At 29.1% G+C, this 19643-nt stretch overlaps 1 protein-coding gene across 2 annotated transcripts; it reads right to left on the bottom strand.

Annotated features, from left to right (window-relative positions):
* Nucleotides 1-62: 62 nt before the first annotated feature.
* Nucleotides 63-18120, bottom strand: LOC139995290 (monocarboxylate transporter 12). 2 transcript variants are annotated; one of them, XM_072018625.1, is made up of 6 exons: nucleotides 17776-18120; nucleotides 6099-6355; nucleotides 5583-5709; nucleotides 4826-5005; nucleotides 4520-4683; nucleotides 63-4291 (listed from the first exon to the last, which is right to left on the bottom strand). In XM_072018625.1, the coding sequence occupies exons 2-6, from the start codon at nucleotides 6310-6312 to the stop codon at nucleotides 3255-3257; spliced, it is 1722 nt and encodes a 573-aa protein (XP_071874726.1). In that variant the 5' UTR covers nucleotides 6313-6355; nucleotides 17776-18120; the 3' UTR covers nucleotides 63-3254. The 2 variants fall into 2 exon arrangements, with proteins under 2 accessions (XP_071874726.1, XP_071874727.1); XM_072018626.1 differs by lacking the exon at nucleotides 17776-18120 and adding an exon at nucleotides 6438-6757.
* Nucleotides 18121-19643: the final 1523 nt, after the last annotated feature.

The raw sequence follows: 19643 nt of genomic DNA, 5'->3' as shown, positions 1-19643 counted from the left end.
TCTTAATGGGACTAGAAAACTTTAATTTTATCTTTTTTAATGAAATTGAACAACAGTTCATATTATATTTTTGGTAAAAAACAATTTATTTTGGATCATTACAAAGATGTAGTTTACATAGAAGGAAATATAAAATGTCATATAAAAACAAATAAAAAAGAAATTGAGCAGATATCAATGATATTCCTAAATATCAATACTGAAAAGAAATATCAGGCACGATACAAGGAACATAAATGTGATTCATGTAAAGAATCACAATGGCTATATAATAGCACCTGAAATCAAATACATGTAATTCTACTTGTAATGTAAAGCAATAGTAATTGAAATTATTTTATAATTATTAATAAACTTAAAATATCATCTAAATCATATAATTACACATTATTAAAAAAAAAATAATAAAAATACTATACTTGACTGCTAAATAAGTATTCAAATTTCATTACTTACTATAATATATAACAAATTTTGATTACAGTTCATACATAAATTTTAAGAGAGCAAATGTCTAATGACAATAAAAATAGTATTTCAGTGATAACGTGAAATAATTGCAGTTAGTAAATATTTCAATAATTATTTTAGTATAATTTTGTAAAGTATTTTATAGTATTTAATATTATATTATTTAAAATTATTGTACATTAAGATTTCTTTAATGTAATGTGAAAAGGAATATAAAAAATATTTTTTAAGGAACGTGCAGAAAGTTAAACAAAACTTTTGTGAAATATTTTACATATAGAACGTATGCAAAAACATTATATACAGACATAATTCTCTTTATTTTCAGTAGAAAATACATTTGATAATACTTTCTCATTTTTCTTACTTTTTCTCTCTACATTCCATTGTTCTTATTTGTAATCATAAGGTCTGATTATTTTACAAATTATTTTAAATAAATGCTACTCAGATATAAAAATTACATTTGTAACACTTAATCATTCGCATTCATTCTTAATATCATTACAAAAATCAGAAATTTTCTCTACAATACAAAAATCTTGTTCAATTAACTCTAAAAGAAAACTATAGTAAGTATATATACTGCAATACATAGATGACTTTTTTGTTTCTTAAAATATTAACCAGTATTCAAATAAAAACTTGAACTAAAAACTTTAATGCGTATTGACGCATCACGTTTGTACAAAAAATGAAGAAATTAATTTTTACCAGAGAGTATGTGCACAGAAATCCAGATCATCAGTGATTAATGATATTGTCATACATGGAAAAATCTATAACTAATATAAATAGAAACAGCTGAGTATTTGGTATAAATATATAATTAAAATTTTCTATGCACATATAATAAACAGAACCTAGTAATTTTTAACTCCTAGTAACAAGATTTTCTAATAAGTCTACTAATACAATACTTTTCATGATGTAAACAATGACATAAATAATGTAACAATTTACTTATATCATTGTCTTTGTTTCTTTAGTATATTTAGTACTAAAATTGGAATTAGAACTATTACAGTTTGTATTGGATTAATATTTCTTGAAAAATAAAACTTGTACAATATTCGAATTTTGAAGACCTTTATGTCTCTATCCAAAAATTCAGATCATCTATAAAAGATGACTTATTTATTTAAGAGACTGTTCTACTTTTAAAGACCAAAAAAATGTCAACTTTGGAATTTTTACATTTCTTACACATTTAGTGTTTTAAAAACATATATTGGAAGTAGTGAATTTTAGCCAAATTTAAAAAATTGACAAAACTACTCTTGGATCAATATTACAAGTCTTACTTTTTACAGCTTATAAAAGTCGCAAGTCTTAAATAGCAAATTTTATATTACTAATTAGCACCATATTGTGTAAAAAAGTAACTATATGTGCAAGGATTAAGATAAATCTACATTTAATCATTTCTGCTGATTAATTGTAAGTTGTGCTTAATTAGTACCATCATTTTGGAAGAATTTTCAGACAAAGTGTGATGGACAATACAGCTATGATATGTGATCTCTGATTATCTATGATATTAATAATAATGGATTATAATTTTTACTTTTAAATAGCTAAAATATCAATAACTATATATACATTTCTTCACAGGAAACTTTCAAAAATGTCCTTAAAGTAGCCTATTTAAAGTATAATATCTCCTTATAGTTAATAAAGTATATAAAAATATATTGAAACTAGCTAGAAAAATTTCAGTAATAGTAAAAGTATTGCACAATAACAATTCTACTTAACATGTATTAATGTATGATATTTCTGGAAAGACATGTGTAACTCAGTAATACATTGTATATAGATTGTACTATAATATTGGACGAAATTAGTATACCAACAAGTTTAAGCACCAAGAAATCATTGAAAATTGATAATAGTATACAAAAGAATACTTTGGTATAATTGTAAATTCCTAAAAAGCTTTCTCACAAATAGTAAATTCATTTTTATTTTTTTCTTTATTTAAACATAATATTAATCTTTTTGTCAATTTTAGTAAAAATTATCAAGCATTATTTAACTATTAGAAAATCATAATTATTCAATTTCATTAATGGCTGGTAAACTTGAAATGTTAAACTTTAATGATATCATAATAAAGTTACGTTTGTGCATTACTATACCGATTATATTAAAATATCCTTGTTGCTATAATTGTTTGTTTTGGAATTGTATACAGTACGATTGATATGTAATCATGACTTAAAATTTTAAATCATATAATAAATTTTATATTAATACGTAAACGTAGGGTTAATATATTCTTATTTCTACTTTTATCTTCTCCATATAATTTCATTATTAACATCAAATATGACTGCACATATGCCCATTTACAACCATAACAGTAAAATAATTAAGTTTTTCATTATGTATCATTAATTGTTGTTATTTAATGATAATAGAATTATGCATAATAATTCAACTATTTTATTTTCTAAATATTCTTTCCTTATTATATCTAAATAAGACTATAGTAAACTCACTGATAATTAAACTATAAGTTATTAAGTATTATCAATATACACAAATAAAATTAGATCAGTATCAGTATTCGGAATGATAATAATATTAATGATGTATTACTATAGATCTGTAAATAAAAAGACTAACTTACGACTTTAAATGATTAAAAATGAAAAATTTTCTAAAAAAAACTGTATGGTTTAAATGGCAGTTATAATGCTGTTATTAACAAGTCTATAATACTTTATAATTTTTAAACTTGTGCAATATTCATTATAGAAACTAGTAATTATGAAATATTATACAACTTGTAAAGACTTTTTGTTGCTCCTCTTTATAAGAGGTACGGCTGCCCATAATGCAGTGCCAAGAATAAGTATAATACCAAAAGCTAGAAATATGGGTTTATATGATCCTATTGTTTCAAATATAACGCCACATATAGGTGGACCAATTAATTGAAGAACTCCATTAACAAATAAAGATATCCCGTACGACGAGCTAAGTTTTTCTGTGCCGAGCATATCTGCTAAAATTACTGTTGTGATACCAATGTACATGCCTGAAGACAATCCAAACAATGCACAAAAGAAAGAAAGCATTGTATAACTTGTTGCCATAGGTAATAATGCCAAAGCTATTCCACTGGTACCCAGACCACCAACGAAATAATAATACTTTGGCACAAAGTCGATATCTGATAATGAAGCACCACTGATTCGTCCAACTAAATCAAGAGCAGAAACAATTGATAAAAGTAACGCTGAGGAATTCTTATCAAATCCTTGTGAAATAGCATATGAAGGTAGTAAGATCATAAAATTGGTATTGCTGATAGCTGAGGTAGAGTTTGAAATGAGAATTACTAAATAAATTGGATCTCTAAGTACACTCAAGTCAAAGAATTGTCGTTTATTTTTTACTTCAACCTTAGTCAACGATGTTCCAGATATTGATTTTTCTGACAATTCTCCTAGTTCTCTTTTCGAACTTTCAAACAACTTCTCCTCTCTGTTCTTACTCAACGATGTGTTATTCAACTCCAGCTTTTCATTTTTTAATTTATTGGAAGTTACAAGAACTTCAGAAGTATTACTTTCTCTTCGTAAAGAATCCACGTTTGGACAATTTACAGTATCTTCTTTCTCTTTGTTCAAACTAGAGCCTTTTTCGTCGGATGTATTTTTTTTCTTTGCTTCATCGCCTTTATCCTCATTTTTATCTTTCAAACAAGGATTTACTTTAGAGTTATTCATTATACTTTCAGTTTCAGAAATTTCTTCTTTCTTTGATCTTGTATTGCTGCATGATGTTTCATTCTCAATTGTGCTGGATCCTTTAAAAAGATCCAAAATTTAATTTAATTTTACAACTCATCTCAAAAAATTATCTTTTCAATGTCATAAAAATATTCAAATTTAAAATATTTCAAATGTGCACATTATATGTACAATATAATGTATATTTTTAAATACCCATTCAATTTTCATAGTTCTGATTCATCTATCTAAATGAAGATTATTATGTTTCTTAGTAGTGTATTAATTAATCAATACTAAGTTACCTGTTGGTTTTTTTTTATGCGGGACTGGTTCGTCTATGGTTAATCCTTGATTATCAATTCCTCCTTCTACTGGTACCATGATCATGTGTTGTTCAACAGGATGGTATAGTAAACCACATACCAATGTATTTAGTGTGAGTGCACCCATGATTAATACCGCACCTCTAAAAATGTAATGAAAATGTAACACTTTTAAATTTCTGAAAATATGTATTTTAACTATAGTGATATTTGATCATATTTGATTAGATTTTTTTAAGTAACATAAATTATACACATGCTATTCAATATATAAAGTTACATTACCTATATCCAAAACAGTCAAGAAGATACTGTAGAAAAGGTGGTAACACAATAGTTCCAATTGCACTACCAGAGATGCACAAGCCATTTGCGAAACCTCGAAGCCTTTCAAAATATGAAGTTACAATATACACTGTTGGTGGAAACGTGAGTCCAGCACCAATTCCAACCATCAAACCATAGCTGTATTCATAAATTATAAAATTATAAAATTATAATTCTCTCTTTTTTTTCTAGATATCTAATTTTACTACTACAATAAATTGTAGTGATAATGAAAAAATTTTTGAATGATAAAGGAAACATTTGTTTTGTTTAATAAATAATATGTCCGACTACCTTCATTTTTTGATAATAAAGTTTTATAAAAGGTTGTAGGCGCCTGTAAATGAGCAATCTGTCACACACGTTATTCACTTAAAAGTGTATAAGAAGTGAGTAAATTCTTTTAAAAAATTTTAATAAACAAATTGATTATTTCGTAAATTTTCTTATAAATGCTTTACAAAAATTTTTCTACTATTACACCAAAATACATGTGTAGTAAGTATGTATTTGGGATGCATTCATTTAAAAAATTACATTGATGTACAGTGGGTTGCTATTCACTAGGCGTTCGTAATCTTTACTTTTAAAGTTTCCTTACTAGAAATTTAAGCGAGAGTGAATATTTATCTATTAAGCAAAAAATGTTGTTTTTATAATCTTTTTATTTTATCAAAATAAAAATGTTGATGTTCTTAAGATGATTTTATTATACCTAACGTATAAATAGGAAACTGAATTAGCAAAGTAACTCAGCATCATCCCGCTAGCTGCAAACGCGCCGCCGATGATGGTCACTGTTTTGTAGGAGTACCTAGTTGATAAAATGCTGGATAGTGGACCTATAAGATATCATTTATTTTATCTAATCTTAATATTGTATTGAAAGAGCAAAGTATGATTTTAAATAGTAAAACAGTGATGAATCATGTATATCTGAGAATTTACTTGAGAGTTTATTTTATTTACAGACATCTATAGGTTAGAAAAAAATGTAGCGACTTTCCTTCATAAGTCTACAAAAATTTACGTTAAATTTCAACAAATTATTCAGTGAGAGTTTTTAAAAATGTGGAAGGACGGTGTTTAACAGTAACGTAATGATCTAATTTAATTTATAGTATAAACAATCATTATGTAGTTTATTAATTTTAGTAGCTATAACAACATGAGATGAGACTTCTCAATTAATTTGCAATGAGAAAATATATGAATGTAAAAATTGTCTTACCTAAAGAGTTGTATAAAAAGTAGCATAAAGCTGGCATCCATGACGCGGCGGTAGAGGTGGATTTGAAAACGTGAAGAAATTCGACAAAGAGAACACCAAACGATTTCACGGTACCCGGAATAAGAAGGTTCACGACAAGAGCTGAGCAAAGGACGACCCATCCCCATCCTCCATCCGGCGGGACTAATTTCGTTTTTACACTCTTCGTCGTCATGCTAGCGTGGAGAACGTGGTGAAAAGCACTCAATTAGATTGATCTGTAATTATATGAAACATGACATTAGATAGTTACAGATATAAAGTATATTAAACAATGGTCCTTGTATAAATGGTCCTGACCTGATCAATTAAGCGGGTAAAGGTAGCGCTCTCTTATTGGAGTTAAGAATAGTAGCGCGCCCTATTTTACCGACAGTGATAATTCGATATTTTTAAATTATCAACGAAAAATGTATTTCGAAAATGACGCATCTCAAGCAAACTTCTCAGGAAAAGTGAAAAATTATTTGAAAGATTATACAAAAAATATTTTACTCGCTTCTATTAAATGAGTCCCAAAATCTCCATTATTATATTTTTACAAAAATGTTTAAAAAGTTAGGGTAAGAAATATTTAAAAAAACTATATTTAAACTTTATAGATTTCACTAGAAGAAATTCAGTAAACTTTCTAACTCATTGTGAGATTTTCTCTATTCATTTACCCCATTTTACGATGCGCAGGTGGAATACTTGTAGTAAACGCGAAGAAAGGGATAATCCTTTTTGTTGTCAAATTTGTAGTCAATAAAACCATGAATAAGATTTTAGAATTAATAAACATAGCCGTTAAATAATCAATAAAATACAGAAAAATAATATAATTTTCTAGATAATAGTCAATAAATATAGAACTCTGCGCAATGAGAAAATTCTATTTTATAATCAGAATCCATAACTATTACAATAGTCCACGTGATTCAAATGCTTGTCAACAATAACTAGGAAGTCTTCTGATCAAAATTGTCCATTGTTCTCAATGTTCCTTTAATATCCAACCTAAAGGATAAAACTACAGTACTTCAAATACTATAAAACAGAAAATACCGAACGCTTAAGATAGTAATTTAGTTTTTCTCCTTGTGTCATAAAACTAATAACATGCTTAACACGTTCAATTGTCCCATACACTATACGTAACGCAAGCTGTCCGTTTTCTGCGATATTGAATAAATTTCTTGAAATAATTCGCACGAATGTAATACTTCACATAAAAAATGAGCTATGTATACTAAACTAATAATATATGAATATTATAAATATAACCATATTAAAATTTCTGTCTTTACTGTATTTCTTACATCGGTTAACAAATAATTAAACAATTCGTGTTTTAAATTGTGTTTCACGAAGTATGTACGTATTCTATCTTATGAAGATAAAAGTAGTTAATATGAAATGTACCATTTACCATAATACACCATGAAATTTCAGAATATAAGTATAAACAAAATTTCTACGTTCTGGTATGTAGGACAAGGCTGAAGTATGAAGTGAACGTGATATAGCTATGTTTCTCTAGGAAAACAAAACATATCGCGTTATTTCTTGCATTATTTATATACGTACATATATTAATACTATACTCCCTTCTATCTTCCAAGTTATTTTATTTGCAAAAGGAATATGGTGGTAGGTTCCTGTAATTTTTTATAATTTTTCGTGAAATTAGTCATACTAAACGCAGTTTAGCAAAAACAGTTTATACGTAATGCCATAATTATACGACACATATCCACAGACCCTGTGCAATTGAATGGAATAGTCACGTGGCGACGCGCACGCATCTGCGTACGCGTCTGCGCATGCGCATTGAAAAAAGAGAATGACAGATTTTACTCGAACTTTTCAAACAAATTTCGCATTGTGCAATTGCATTTGTCATACGAACGCATACTATCCCAATTACATAACTTATTTTATCTTTCGTAAGTCACGTAAGGAATATTCCGATAGATCTTTTCAGCTATTTTTTCCCATTTCGCGAAAATGTTATGAAATGAATATTTAACAATTATAATATGTGTAATTTATATAGTAGATTGTTATTTAAATTTATATGAAGATAATTCAATAAACGACATTGATGTGTCTCCTGTACCAAATACAATAGCTCATAGGTATACTGTAGGTATCTATATATTAGTTAATTGGTGTGGTATTTCTAAACTAATAACCAGGTGTGCAATAAATGAGCCATTAAAATGTAAATACAGTTATTGGTTATTTTCAATTATTGTACTAATTATCCCCAATTATAGTATAGTGTACATTGTAGTTCTATACAAACTACCATCCATCAATATTATCACACAACGATTAATTCAGTTGAAACGTTTTGCTCACTTGTCTTGTAAATAGCAGGAATGCATTATTGTAAGTAGTATGATAATCGAAGCTTTCAAAGAATTGATTAATTCGAGGAAGTTAGAATTATCTTTGAAATTTATTATAATCTTATTAGAAAAGATATTCGTGATAAATATTGTTTCTGTTGAAGGATATAATTTGTGTATTCAACAAAGAACTTGGTAGAATTCTGTAAATATTGTCAGGAACAAAAAAAGAATATTAAAAAGAGGAAGAAAACATGAGGAACTTTTGACCAGTTTCTGTAACATAATTTCACAACGAAAATTAAAAAATTCAATTTTTAAATTAGATTGATAATTTAACTTTTATACTTCCATAGATATAAATTTATTGTAGAACATTCGACATTCATTATATGCAGTTATACAAATTATTACACAGATAACATCGATAATTTCATAAAACACAGTTCCGAGATCATATCACTATATGATAAACGTATTACTATTAAAAATAAAGAAATCTTATGGTATTAGAAAAATGATTTAAACAAGAAATATCACGTGAGTGTATTATGTCAGATATTTTATTTTTATAAAGGGGATTATCAACATTGTCAAGTTTATGATATATGCCTCATCTTTTACAGAATATTAGATATTTTTCAAATTCAATAACAATTACTTTTATCTGCGGTGATGATTTTTAACGCTGACAATTTGGATGAAGTAAGATAAGATTTATAACACCTTAGAAATTTTGATTTTCACAGTAACTGGATTCCACTAGTAAAATGGAAAGTACATTTTCTGAAGTATTGCACCCATTGTCGTGAATATACTTAATGATTACCAGTGTAACAATGCCTTTTGTAAATTTCTGAACCTTTCTGTGTATCTATTAAAATGATTATCATTCAGTAAATATAACAGAATATAACATTCAGAGTATTCTAGTGAATTAATATAAATACACCCCCGTTCATAAGTATTGGGACACTTGCAGAAAAACGAAGTATACCTAATAAACCATTAAAAAATGATCAAACCTTGTTTGGAACGGGAGACTATAAAGAACTAATATGTTCAACGTTTCAACAAATATTTCACCAATTACACGTATAATAAGGCTAGGTGTTTTCTTTATTTTCATAGTCGTATTATTAAATATTTTATTTTTCTATTCCTATTCTGATATTCCTATCAGATACCTATTTCATTATGTTTTATACGTCGTTAATTAACTATATTCTATTAACAGTTTCAGAAATCCGAATTAAACTTTGCCATGTTTAATTCTATTCAAATTCCTTCAATGAGATCTAGACGAAAGAATTGTGTAGGTTCAAACATATATTCATTAATTCAATATTCTCTTTTAAAATTCTTGCAAATTGTTTTCACAAGTCTTCGTCGTGTATTTTGGATCATCATCTTGTACGATTTAATTAATTTATCGATTAATTATTTGTCGTGTTCTATACAAGTTTAGCAAGTGCCCTAATATTTATGAACCGGTTTATAACATTTATAACATATTCCCCATTTCCCCACAATAGTTAATTTAGATATTAGAGATTTTCTAACATACTATGCATAGTTTCTGAATCTAGTGTTACTTTGATCCGTTGGCGATGTCGCATGCAGAATGCCTTACGCACTTGCCTGTCCGGAATAAATGCAATTTTCATTAGAACACGCGTTCAATGAAACCGTAAGGTAAAACGTGCTCCGGTTACAATTGATGATTACGTGAAGTAAACAACAAAGACACGATTTCTATATTTACGTGCAACGAACGCACAACGGCCTAATAAAAATAGATGAACTTTGATGCAATTGTGACGAACACAGCACTCGAACCCGTAACGAATATAAATTTATTCCATGCCATTTCAAATAACCGTCATACCACTATATGTAAAGTGCATTAGAACATTCAAAGTGGATAAATTCAATGTAAGGAATATAGCCATTCGTGAAAATTTTCGAGCATCCTACAAAACGGCTACCTTTCTTGAAACAAGTATGGAGAGAGCTTCAGAATGTTTGAATTTTTTAAAACATGAATCCATTCTTTTCCTTTTTTCAGAGATAAAATGCTTGAGAATTTCCATCACATCAACAGCCACGTCATACATCCCTGAAGGCCCCTATACACGTTGAAACATGTTGTGATGCATGCATCGATACTTAGGATTCACGATACATGTTACAATTTACGTAATTCGATATCGGCAAATCGGCATCATAAGCAACTTGTATCGATCATGTGAGGAATTAGAATCCCGGTCTTCGTCGGTGAGCATGGCTCAATTGGGGCGCAGGTTTCAACGTACAGAGGGTGGCACCGATACCGAATATAATTTGCAGTAGATTTTCATCATTGTATTTTGTTTTTCGATCCTTAGGCGAACTTCATCTAATAGATGTTGAAAAGCAGAATCATCCGTATGCAAATAACTTCTATAATTATTCGGTTCGTTCGTTTTCTATTTTTACAATAAAACGCTAAAACGATTCAGAAAATGTGTTCCTCTCGATTAGCTATCTTCCTATCCACTTCTTTTTAATCTACAATTTTTTGCTCTTTATGATCCACCTCCTATTATCGATAATAATACCGTAGTTAGAAAATAATCGGGCATTTTGAAACACTTGTTTCAACGTTATTATCATACCATAAACTGAAACTGATGCAGATTTCCAGGTGTCGATGTAATGCGACACGTTTCAACGCTTATACGAGGCCTTTAAATACACAGTAAATTAACGACAAGTTATCGAACAAACATATTTTCGTCGAAACGTTTTAACATGTTAAATGCAGGAAGTTCATAGGGAAATTCGATGAGAACAAATTTCTGCCCAAAATCTGCGCTGACGAAGACCAAATAAAATATATATTTGAATCTGTACGTGACGGCATTCAAATAATAATTGGTCACCTTTTCCGCGCGTGAGAAATAGTTTTCAGTGGCAACACGAGACTTTAATTACCACGAAGCAATTGACGCTTCGCTAAACGTACTTGAACGTGTTAAAATTGCGCGTCAATGGAGCAAGCATAGAGATGTCCTAATAAATACTTTTCAAATATTTGCGTTTTTATCCTGCCTCACTCGTCACGCATGTTGTGAACATGTGAAGAAAGAAAGAAAATATCATTACTGTAATTATTACTGTAATAACGTGACATAATGCGTAGAAATTCTAGTTGGAACGACGAAAAACATGAAAGCGGAGGCGAAAAGTTTAAGGTTTTCGAATTTTTACCAAAATGAACAAATGGTATTTATAGATATCCGTATTGAGCACGTAATATCAGCACAAGTACGGTATAACCTGTAGGACTTGTTTTTGCATAAAGAGCCATAAGCTGTAAGAGGTGCAAAGTCGGGATATTTAAGAAGTTCTTTACATTCTTAGAGGTCTGTTTCAGCGTCACTTAACGTCGGTCATTTTAGAATCGTCGTATTGCCCGAGGCATTGCCGCTAACTTTAACTACAGTGGTATTTCCTCCTCTAACGTTATTTGACCTTTATGAAAACGATTCAAGAACCTCGTATAATGAGACAAATAAATAAAAGCTTACGCTACTCAGACAATCTTATTGCCACCGTTTTCTTTCTCACGTTTTTCCACGAATAGTACCATTTTCCTTGGCTAATTTATCGATATTAATAGCACAACCAACAGCTAATATTTATTTATTTTATTATTATTATTCTTGCATTAGGATTTCGCCCATTACAAGCTTCGATAATAAACAGGTTACAAATATATGTAAATAAACAAGTAATAATATTACCAAAGTACATGAGTATAAGATATACGTATAAGTAAGAATCTTACTTTGGTGTAGTGATGATTTGTACTATCTCTGTGAATTGTATTCCTATTCTTATTACTAGCAATTAATAATAACACATTGCCCTAAATGAAGATATGCTATCTTAGTACTCGAGACAAATTGCACTAATTCTCATCGCTATCTATACGAAATAGTACAGTTTTCATAGATGCTCTTCAGTGTTCGCTTTCATAGTTTGCCTAGTGTTTTTATTTATGTGTGTTTCTGGTCTAAGTATGGACTATGTATTAAGCAGCCTTTAAGGTTATGTTCGATCGATTCTGACTTTTTCCTGTCACATATTTGGCATAGAGCCAAATAACCATCTATATAATATACTGGTACCTCGTTTATTCTGCTGATTTTCAATGGTTCTCTTCTTATCGTATTATAATCTAGGATTCTTTTGAATTATTAACAGCTAATTTATTGATATCGATGCTAGAATCAATATAAATATAACAAATTCATGTTTTTAAATTTGTATTCCAAAGTACATATTCCTAGATGAATTAATTAATTGAATATTTATATTCTATTAATTTTGTGAGTTTGTAGAAAGTTTGATCTCTCGCAGAATATTTTAATACGATCTTGGAAAGAGTTATCATACCTATTTTGTATCTTAAAGTGGTTACGTAAAACCTTGACGCTGTATAACCGTTATAAGGGACCGAGAATATTTCGCCTAGAATTTATGAAACAGTATATTATAGTAAAACAAAATTTCAATAACAATAATGGTACTGAGAACAACGAAAAAGTGATATTAAATTGTAAATAACTTTACGATAAAAGTGGCATCGAATGTCGATTTGAATATAAACTTCAATTCCATATGCATTAATGTCAAATGTGAAACAGAAAAAAATCGCAATGAATGGTACTTACAAATGTTAATAACGAGCGAGAAAAATGTTACTACAAAAATGGCAATAAATGGTACAAAAATTGATAACAAAAGGAAGAAATATTGCTGTAAAGGAGTGGCAATAAATGCTACAGACATTGTTAGCAAATCGGAAAAGTATTACAATAAAAAAGATGTTGCAATAACAAATTGTACTAAATAATAAAAAAATAATTTATGTTATGAGAAATGATATTAAATAATAAAAAGTCATATGATGTGATATTTATACAAATCCTTCTTTTTCAAACACAGATAAAGTATTATAGGTCAAATAAAAGAATGTTTTACTTTCTGAATATGATAATGTGCGTTTCACTTTTGATATTTTATATATTTTTAGCATTTGTACATCTCCTTATATGTTTTTGCACACTTATAGCAGTCGTGAATGCATAAGAATATTCCAGTCTAATAATAAAAATAGCTTTACTCACTAAAACAACCGGGGAATCATTAGTATGAATCGTTTTATAGCATCAATCAGGTAAACAGAAATAAAGGAGTACTATAGTGGCTAGCTAAATTGACTTGTTATTCCTGTGATGCTGTAATAAATATCAAATTTAAGACAGGCATTAAGAAAAAATAAAAGACACAGGTAATGGGTATAAAAGCCAAAGTGACATGAAAAACGATCCGTTAATTAGTTTAAGTAATGTGGTAAAAAAATAAAGATGCAATCACTTGTTTGAAAATCACAAATCAATGAAATATCGCAATAACAAAAATGACACTAAATGGTAATAAAATTATATAAATACAGTAATAATAGATTTGATACCAAAAATAGTATTAGATAATAAAAAAAATAGTATCTAGTAAAATACTTATATTGCAATCATAAGAAATGACGCCTTAATACTCAAGAAAAGAATATGGCAATTCTGAGAAATAGTATCAAGCAATTAAAAAAAATATGTTACATTGATTAATCAGAAACAATGATTTATTGCCACAACAATGGAAAAACAACACCGAATAGAAGATGGAAGTACCGCAATAGCAAAGGTGGTACTGAATGGCAAGAAAAAACTTCTTTGACAATACTTTGGCGCAATAAACAAATGATAGAAATTGATGAATTAAAAATGTGATGTTAATAGAAAATATCCTCGTGAAAATTATATTTTCATAATTTTTGTAATTGTGTAATTTCTAATTCTTTTGCAAAGAAAATCAAAAGATCATAAACGGTTGAATAATGGGAAAAGGAAATAATAAATGTTTATTTTATACTTTCCAATTTCCTTACGATAAAAGTTAATGAATTAAAAATATGTATGTTTTAATAGGAGAAAACCTTATAAAAACATTGCAATTTTTGTAATTGTATACTTTTTTATTCTTCTCTAACAAAAGAATGAAAAACATTCTTGCAGAGCTATCAAGGGATTCTGTATTAATGACTATGATTTGCTTCGAAAAAAACCTTCGTAACATCATGAGCTATGCCGAAGATAGTCGTCGATTAAATTACTTCTATAAACAGTAAAATTCGAGATCCTTTGCCGCTAAAAATAATCTCTTCCACGAAATGTTATTCTACAATGGTGGTCTTCGTTACTTATTACAGTCGAGAATTAATGGAAATTTTCGTTATAACTAAACATGAAAATATAATAATGTTAACAATTTATGATAATAGAAATTCTGATGACGCATCTTTTCCTCGCGCGGATACGTGTCGCGTCCTGCTGAAAAAAATCATTTCTGCACGAGGAAAATTTTAATGCAAATTGTTGGCTGACTTGAGTTATTGGATGATTATAATAACAAGTACTGTGTGTGACTAATAAGTTACACGTAAAATCTTCTTGTTTATTCATACCGCATAAATGTTTGGAACGAAGTGAACGATATTTCCATAATACGATTATTACCAAATAAATGTTATCAAATTATAGAAATGGCGTTGCGATACTAATTGTAATACTATTGTAACATTGATATTAACTGTAATTTAACTATATTACTTGTAATATCTTTATTTATTGATTTCTCACTAAGAAATATTTTAAATATACGAGAATATCGTTATTTCTGAATATTATTCTAGAAAATGATTTAGACATCACTTTCGCGTAAAAATATCGATGCTGGCGAGAAAGCCGGCCAATCAATCATTTGCGAGAAAACAATATCGACTGCGACACAGTATCTTACCGTGAAATCTCAAATAACGTGTTCGCTTAATTACATAATTTGTTTGGTAGTTTCTTTTTTTCTTGGAAGCTAAATTACAATTCTTGCATTTTTCTTTTGTAGAAATAATTAATAGGCAAATTATCGACTTTTCACAATCTTTAGTGATTTATTAACTTTTACCACGAGAAGACTAAAGACTGTAATTTACTATTTCAATCGTTTAAATCGAACACTTCTTCGATTTCCATTTGCAAAGATTAAAAATTATACAGTTACAAAAGTTGTAACATTTTTACGAGAATCTTCTTTTACTAAAGACATATTTTCGGTTTATTAATTTTTATCATAAATAACCCGAAATTGTAAAATATAATATTAAATTAAATTACGAAATACAAATTTATTATATCATTTTTTATTTCCCTCAAACACAATTAAACGTTGCAAAACTTATACAATTTGTAAAAGGTACGAATGTAAATTGATAAGAATAAAAGTCGTAATTTGTAGTAGTTTGATTCGAAATCTAAGATATGTAAAAATACTGTCGTTAGTCAAAGATTTAATCAATTTAAAATAGCTTTATGCACATCCAGTCGTTCTTCGAATAATTGGCGATCCCACTTTTTATACTTTAACTATATAATTTCAAGCAATCGTAATTACATATATGCTGACAAACAGCTCGTACGAGATTTTTAACAGAGTTCTTTCGAACAAGATTAGTTTCACGTGCAGCTGTAGTAGATTGTAGAATTCACGTTACGTGCAGCCAAAGAAAAGTGAGTACTCGGGCCTCAATGACTTACGTCTCTCGCACGCTATAACCAGGACCCGGAGCAAATTTTATTGGAAATAAAACTGAAAAATAACAACTTCAACTAACGAAACATAATTCAGCCGATTTATGATTTTTTCAAAATGTAACTCTATTTCATGATATATCGAAATCAAATCAATTATTATCTCAAATTTTTATTACCTTAGTTAATGAATTTTTTTAAGCAAGATAACAAATAAACGTGAAGTTTTAAGTAAGAATAGAGGATAATTTCAAACAATGAATCATAATTAATGAACCAATTCGTTATTTCAACGAGTAATTTTATTTTAGATCTAACAGATTAAAATTAATATTAAAACGGTGCAACGTACAAAGGTAGAGTTCTTAATGCTGTATTTTGCATCTATCTCAATCATAAACAATAAAACCCAATTATTTTAGAACGTAACAGCATTTGCTCTCAGAATTGTTCTCCTTTCAATTAGTCTTGGATATTAATTGCACTAGCCTGTGTATAGGCGCGAGGAAATTTGTATTTTTAACTCTCTTGGCATAATAGAATCAGATATTATTACTTGGAAACTTATATTCTATTTTATTCAAATAAAAACAAAATAAAGATTTATTTCACTTTTACTAGTGAAATAATGAAATACTTTAAACGAAGATAATTCTTTGATTCAGACAAACTAACCTATAATTATTTCGAAGTAACTTTGTGCCAGATAAAATGATCTTGAAATATTTAGCATATCTTTGTACGTATAACAATGATCGTGCACCATTTTCAGTATTTTCAAAACACAACACGTAATTCAAGAAAAGCAAAAATGTCACGTATCGACATTCATCACAGAATCGTAACTTTGTCGAACCGTTCAAAATTTTATGAGCCTAGCGAGATGATTTAAAACGTAACAATATTTACACGATCGGGAAAACGCAGCGAAACCTGAAAAGCAGGATTTTACGTATTTTTTACGTGTAACATTCGTTTCACGTAAGTTTGACACGAATAATTGCAATGGACAATCTATTTCCATTCACTTAAACAAATTAAATTCGCTTAAAGATTAAAACACGATCGAAAGTACATAATGTTATCATCATGGGTGATTTTTTAAATTATACAAGGTATTGCATACTATGGTTATTAATCAAACTTTTCAAATAGTAACAAATATGAAATACTATTATATTAATGAAATTTTGGGAATTATAGAAATTATTAAATATTATCGACGAAATTTTTGAGTCATAAAAAAATATAAAATACTATCGCTTTTAACAAAATTCCTAAAATCGTGAAATATACTAAATACTATCCTTATCAATTATCGTTGTTACCAGTCAGTTATATAAAATATCTAAAATTAAAAAAAAAAAAAAAAATACCAAATTCTATTATTCTGAAATTTCTTAAAATCATACGAAAGAAATGATTAAATTAAATACATTATTTAAGTTAGATAAGAAATATCAATGACGGATGATGGACTTTTCCTACGTTAACAAACTATCCTAATCTGTCAAGCGATCGAATGTCAACCGCGTGAAAAAAATCGTTTAACGATTTCGCGAAGACGATGTCAGGATTATAGTCACATCCGAAAGATAAACGTGCACTGACCTGTAGAGGTTCCGCGACCTGTGCAAACGGTGGCCGGTCCACAACGCTCGGTGACACTAGTTTTCTTGTTTAGGCAGAGAAGGGCAACCCGGCCGGAGGAATCTTCACGGGACGTTCACTATCATCGTGAGTCTTGAACTAGACTGTGCACAGGCACTGAAGAACTCGTTCCTTTCCCTCTTCCTTTTCTTTCAGTCCAGCTCAAGCTGGAGGCGGAGGGACACCCGAAGGTTGCCCTCGACTTTAACCAAACCAAAATGGTTAGCATATCGCAGCATCATAAATCGAAACGTCTTCATTCGTGCAACAGCTTTCAACCACCGAACTAATAGATCACTGTCGGTGTCCTCCGTAAAACTGATCTGTACGTCAGCCACTGACAACCGTTTAGCAATAGAATATCTCATTTCTCTATCTCGATACAATGTTTCATATACTGTGTCTCACTAAAGCATTTCAACGCTTCTATAAACTTTTTTATCAATATACGTATATAATATTTTGTTTCATAAAGATTTCATCAGAATTCATTTGATATTTATTGCAAGCATACACTTCACAGAGATTATTTAAGTATTTGAATAATCAATTATTATATTAGTTAGGGCATCTTTAACATTAATTATATGCTTTAAACTATTTATACTCAAACGAATATTTTTCTAAATATGTATTTGCAATAAATGTATTCTAATATTTACCTTCATACGTATTTATTTTAAGAGTGATTCCATATTTTATCAATATACAATGGTTCACGGAAGTATTTGAACGTTATAGAAATTGTGTGTATAATATAAAACACTGAAATCTCATTAGCACTGTAATGAGACATGACGATGATTATATTGATCTTTGAAACCAATCTGAATATAGTTACAACATAGTTACTGCAAACGTATATTTAATTCGAGACTAGTATAGATCATGATTAATCATCTTAAACATATAATACGTAAATAGTCGACTCTCATTACAATGCTAATCGAATTTCAAAGTGTTTCATTTTTATGTAACATGCATAATATATACATAAATACTTCGTGAGCTATTGTATGTACAATCGATAGTATCGAACAAAACGAAGATCTATTGAAAACGATCGTATCTGTGACATAAAAAGAATGAGAAACTACATTATACATTATTCAAAGTGTAACACGCGAAAACAAAGTTTTTACATTGATACGTACGTTTATATAATGCCTAGAGGAAAGCAGATGGTGGTGAATGGATGCACGTTTCTCTTTGCGCATGATAACGTTTTACTATTTTAGATATACTATACGGAATAATTTCTATCAAAAGTACTGAGGATTTGAATGAAATTTAGAAATAGAAAGAAAGACCTTGTATTGAATAACTGGTTTAAACATTAAATATGAACAATAACGATTTGCATTGCTTATATAAATACATACATTTACTTATATAAATGTAGAGATTTTATATAGACGCGCGACTAGTGAAACTCAGTAAAACTCGTACATTTTCATAGGAATCGGTCGCGTTTCCATTACATCACAATTTGCTTACTGCTGCGACATTACACACAAACATACGCGTATCGCGTGCGTATCGTAAGCGTAGGTATAGATCCTGAAACGCGATTATCGCGAAATTCTCTCGAGGTTGCAACCACGATTTTGTTATTATCCTTATCAAAAAATATTCACCGATTACGTACGATAATTTCGATCAAATGTGTATTTCGATCATGCTGCGGTCTCGTGGCGGGAGATAGAGCAGGTTTACTTAGCGGTTTGGTGCTAGATGCACTTGATCGTATAGCCAGTAAACCATGCGAAATACACGGGTAAAAGTTATACAGGGTGGGAGATTCCTCCTTCCAGACCCTGTACGCACCA

This window comes from Bombus fervidus, chromosome 15 (assembly GCF_041682495.2).
Source record: "Bombus fervidus isolate BK054 chromosome 15, iyBomFerv1, whole genome shotgun sequence".
Classification (NCBI taxonomy): Eukaryota; Metazoa; Arthropoda; class Insecta; order Hymenoptera; family Apidae; genus Bombus; species Bombus fervidus.
Note: the sequence above shows the minus strand (reverse complement) of the source record. Positions and strands in the feature narration are given on the sequence as shown.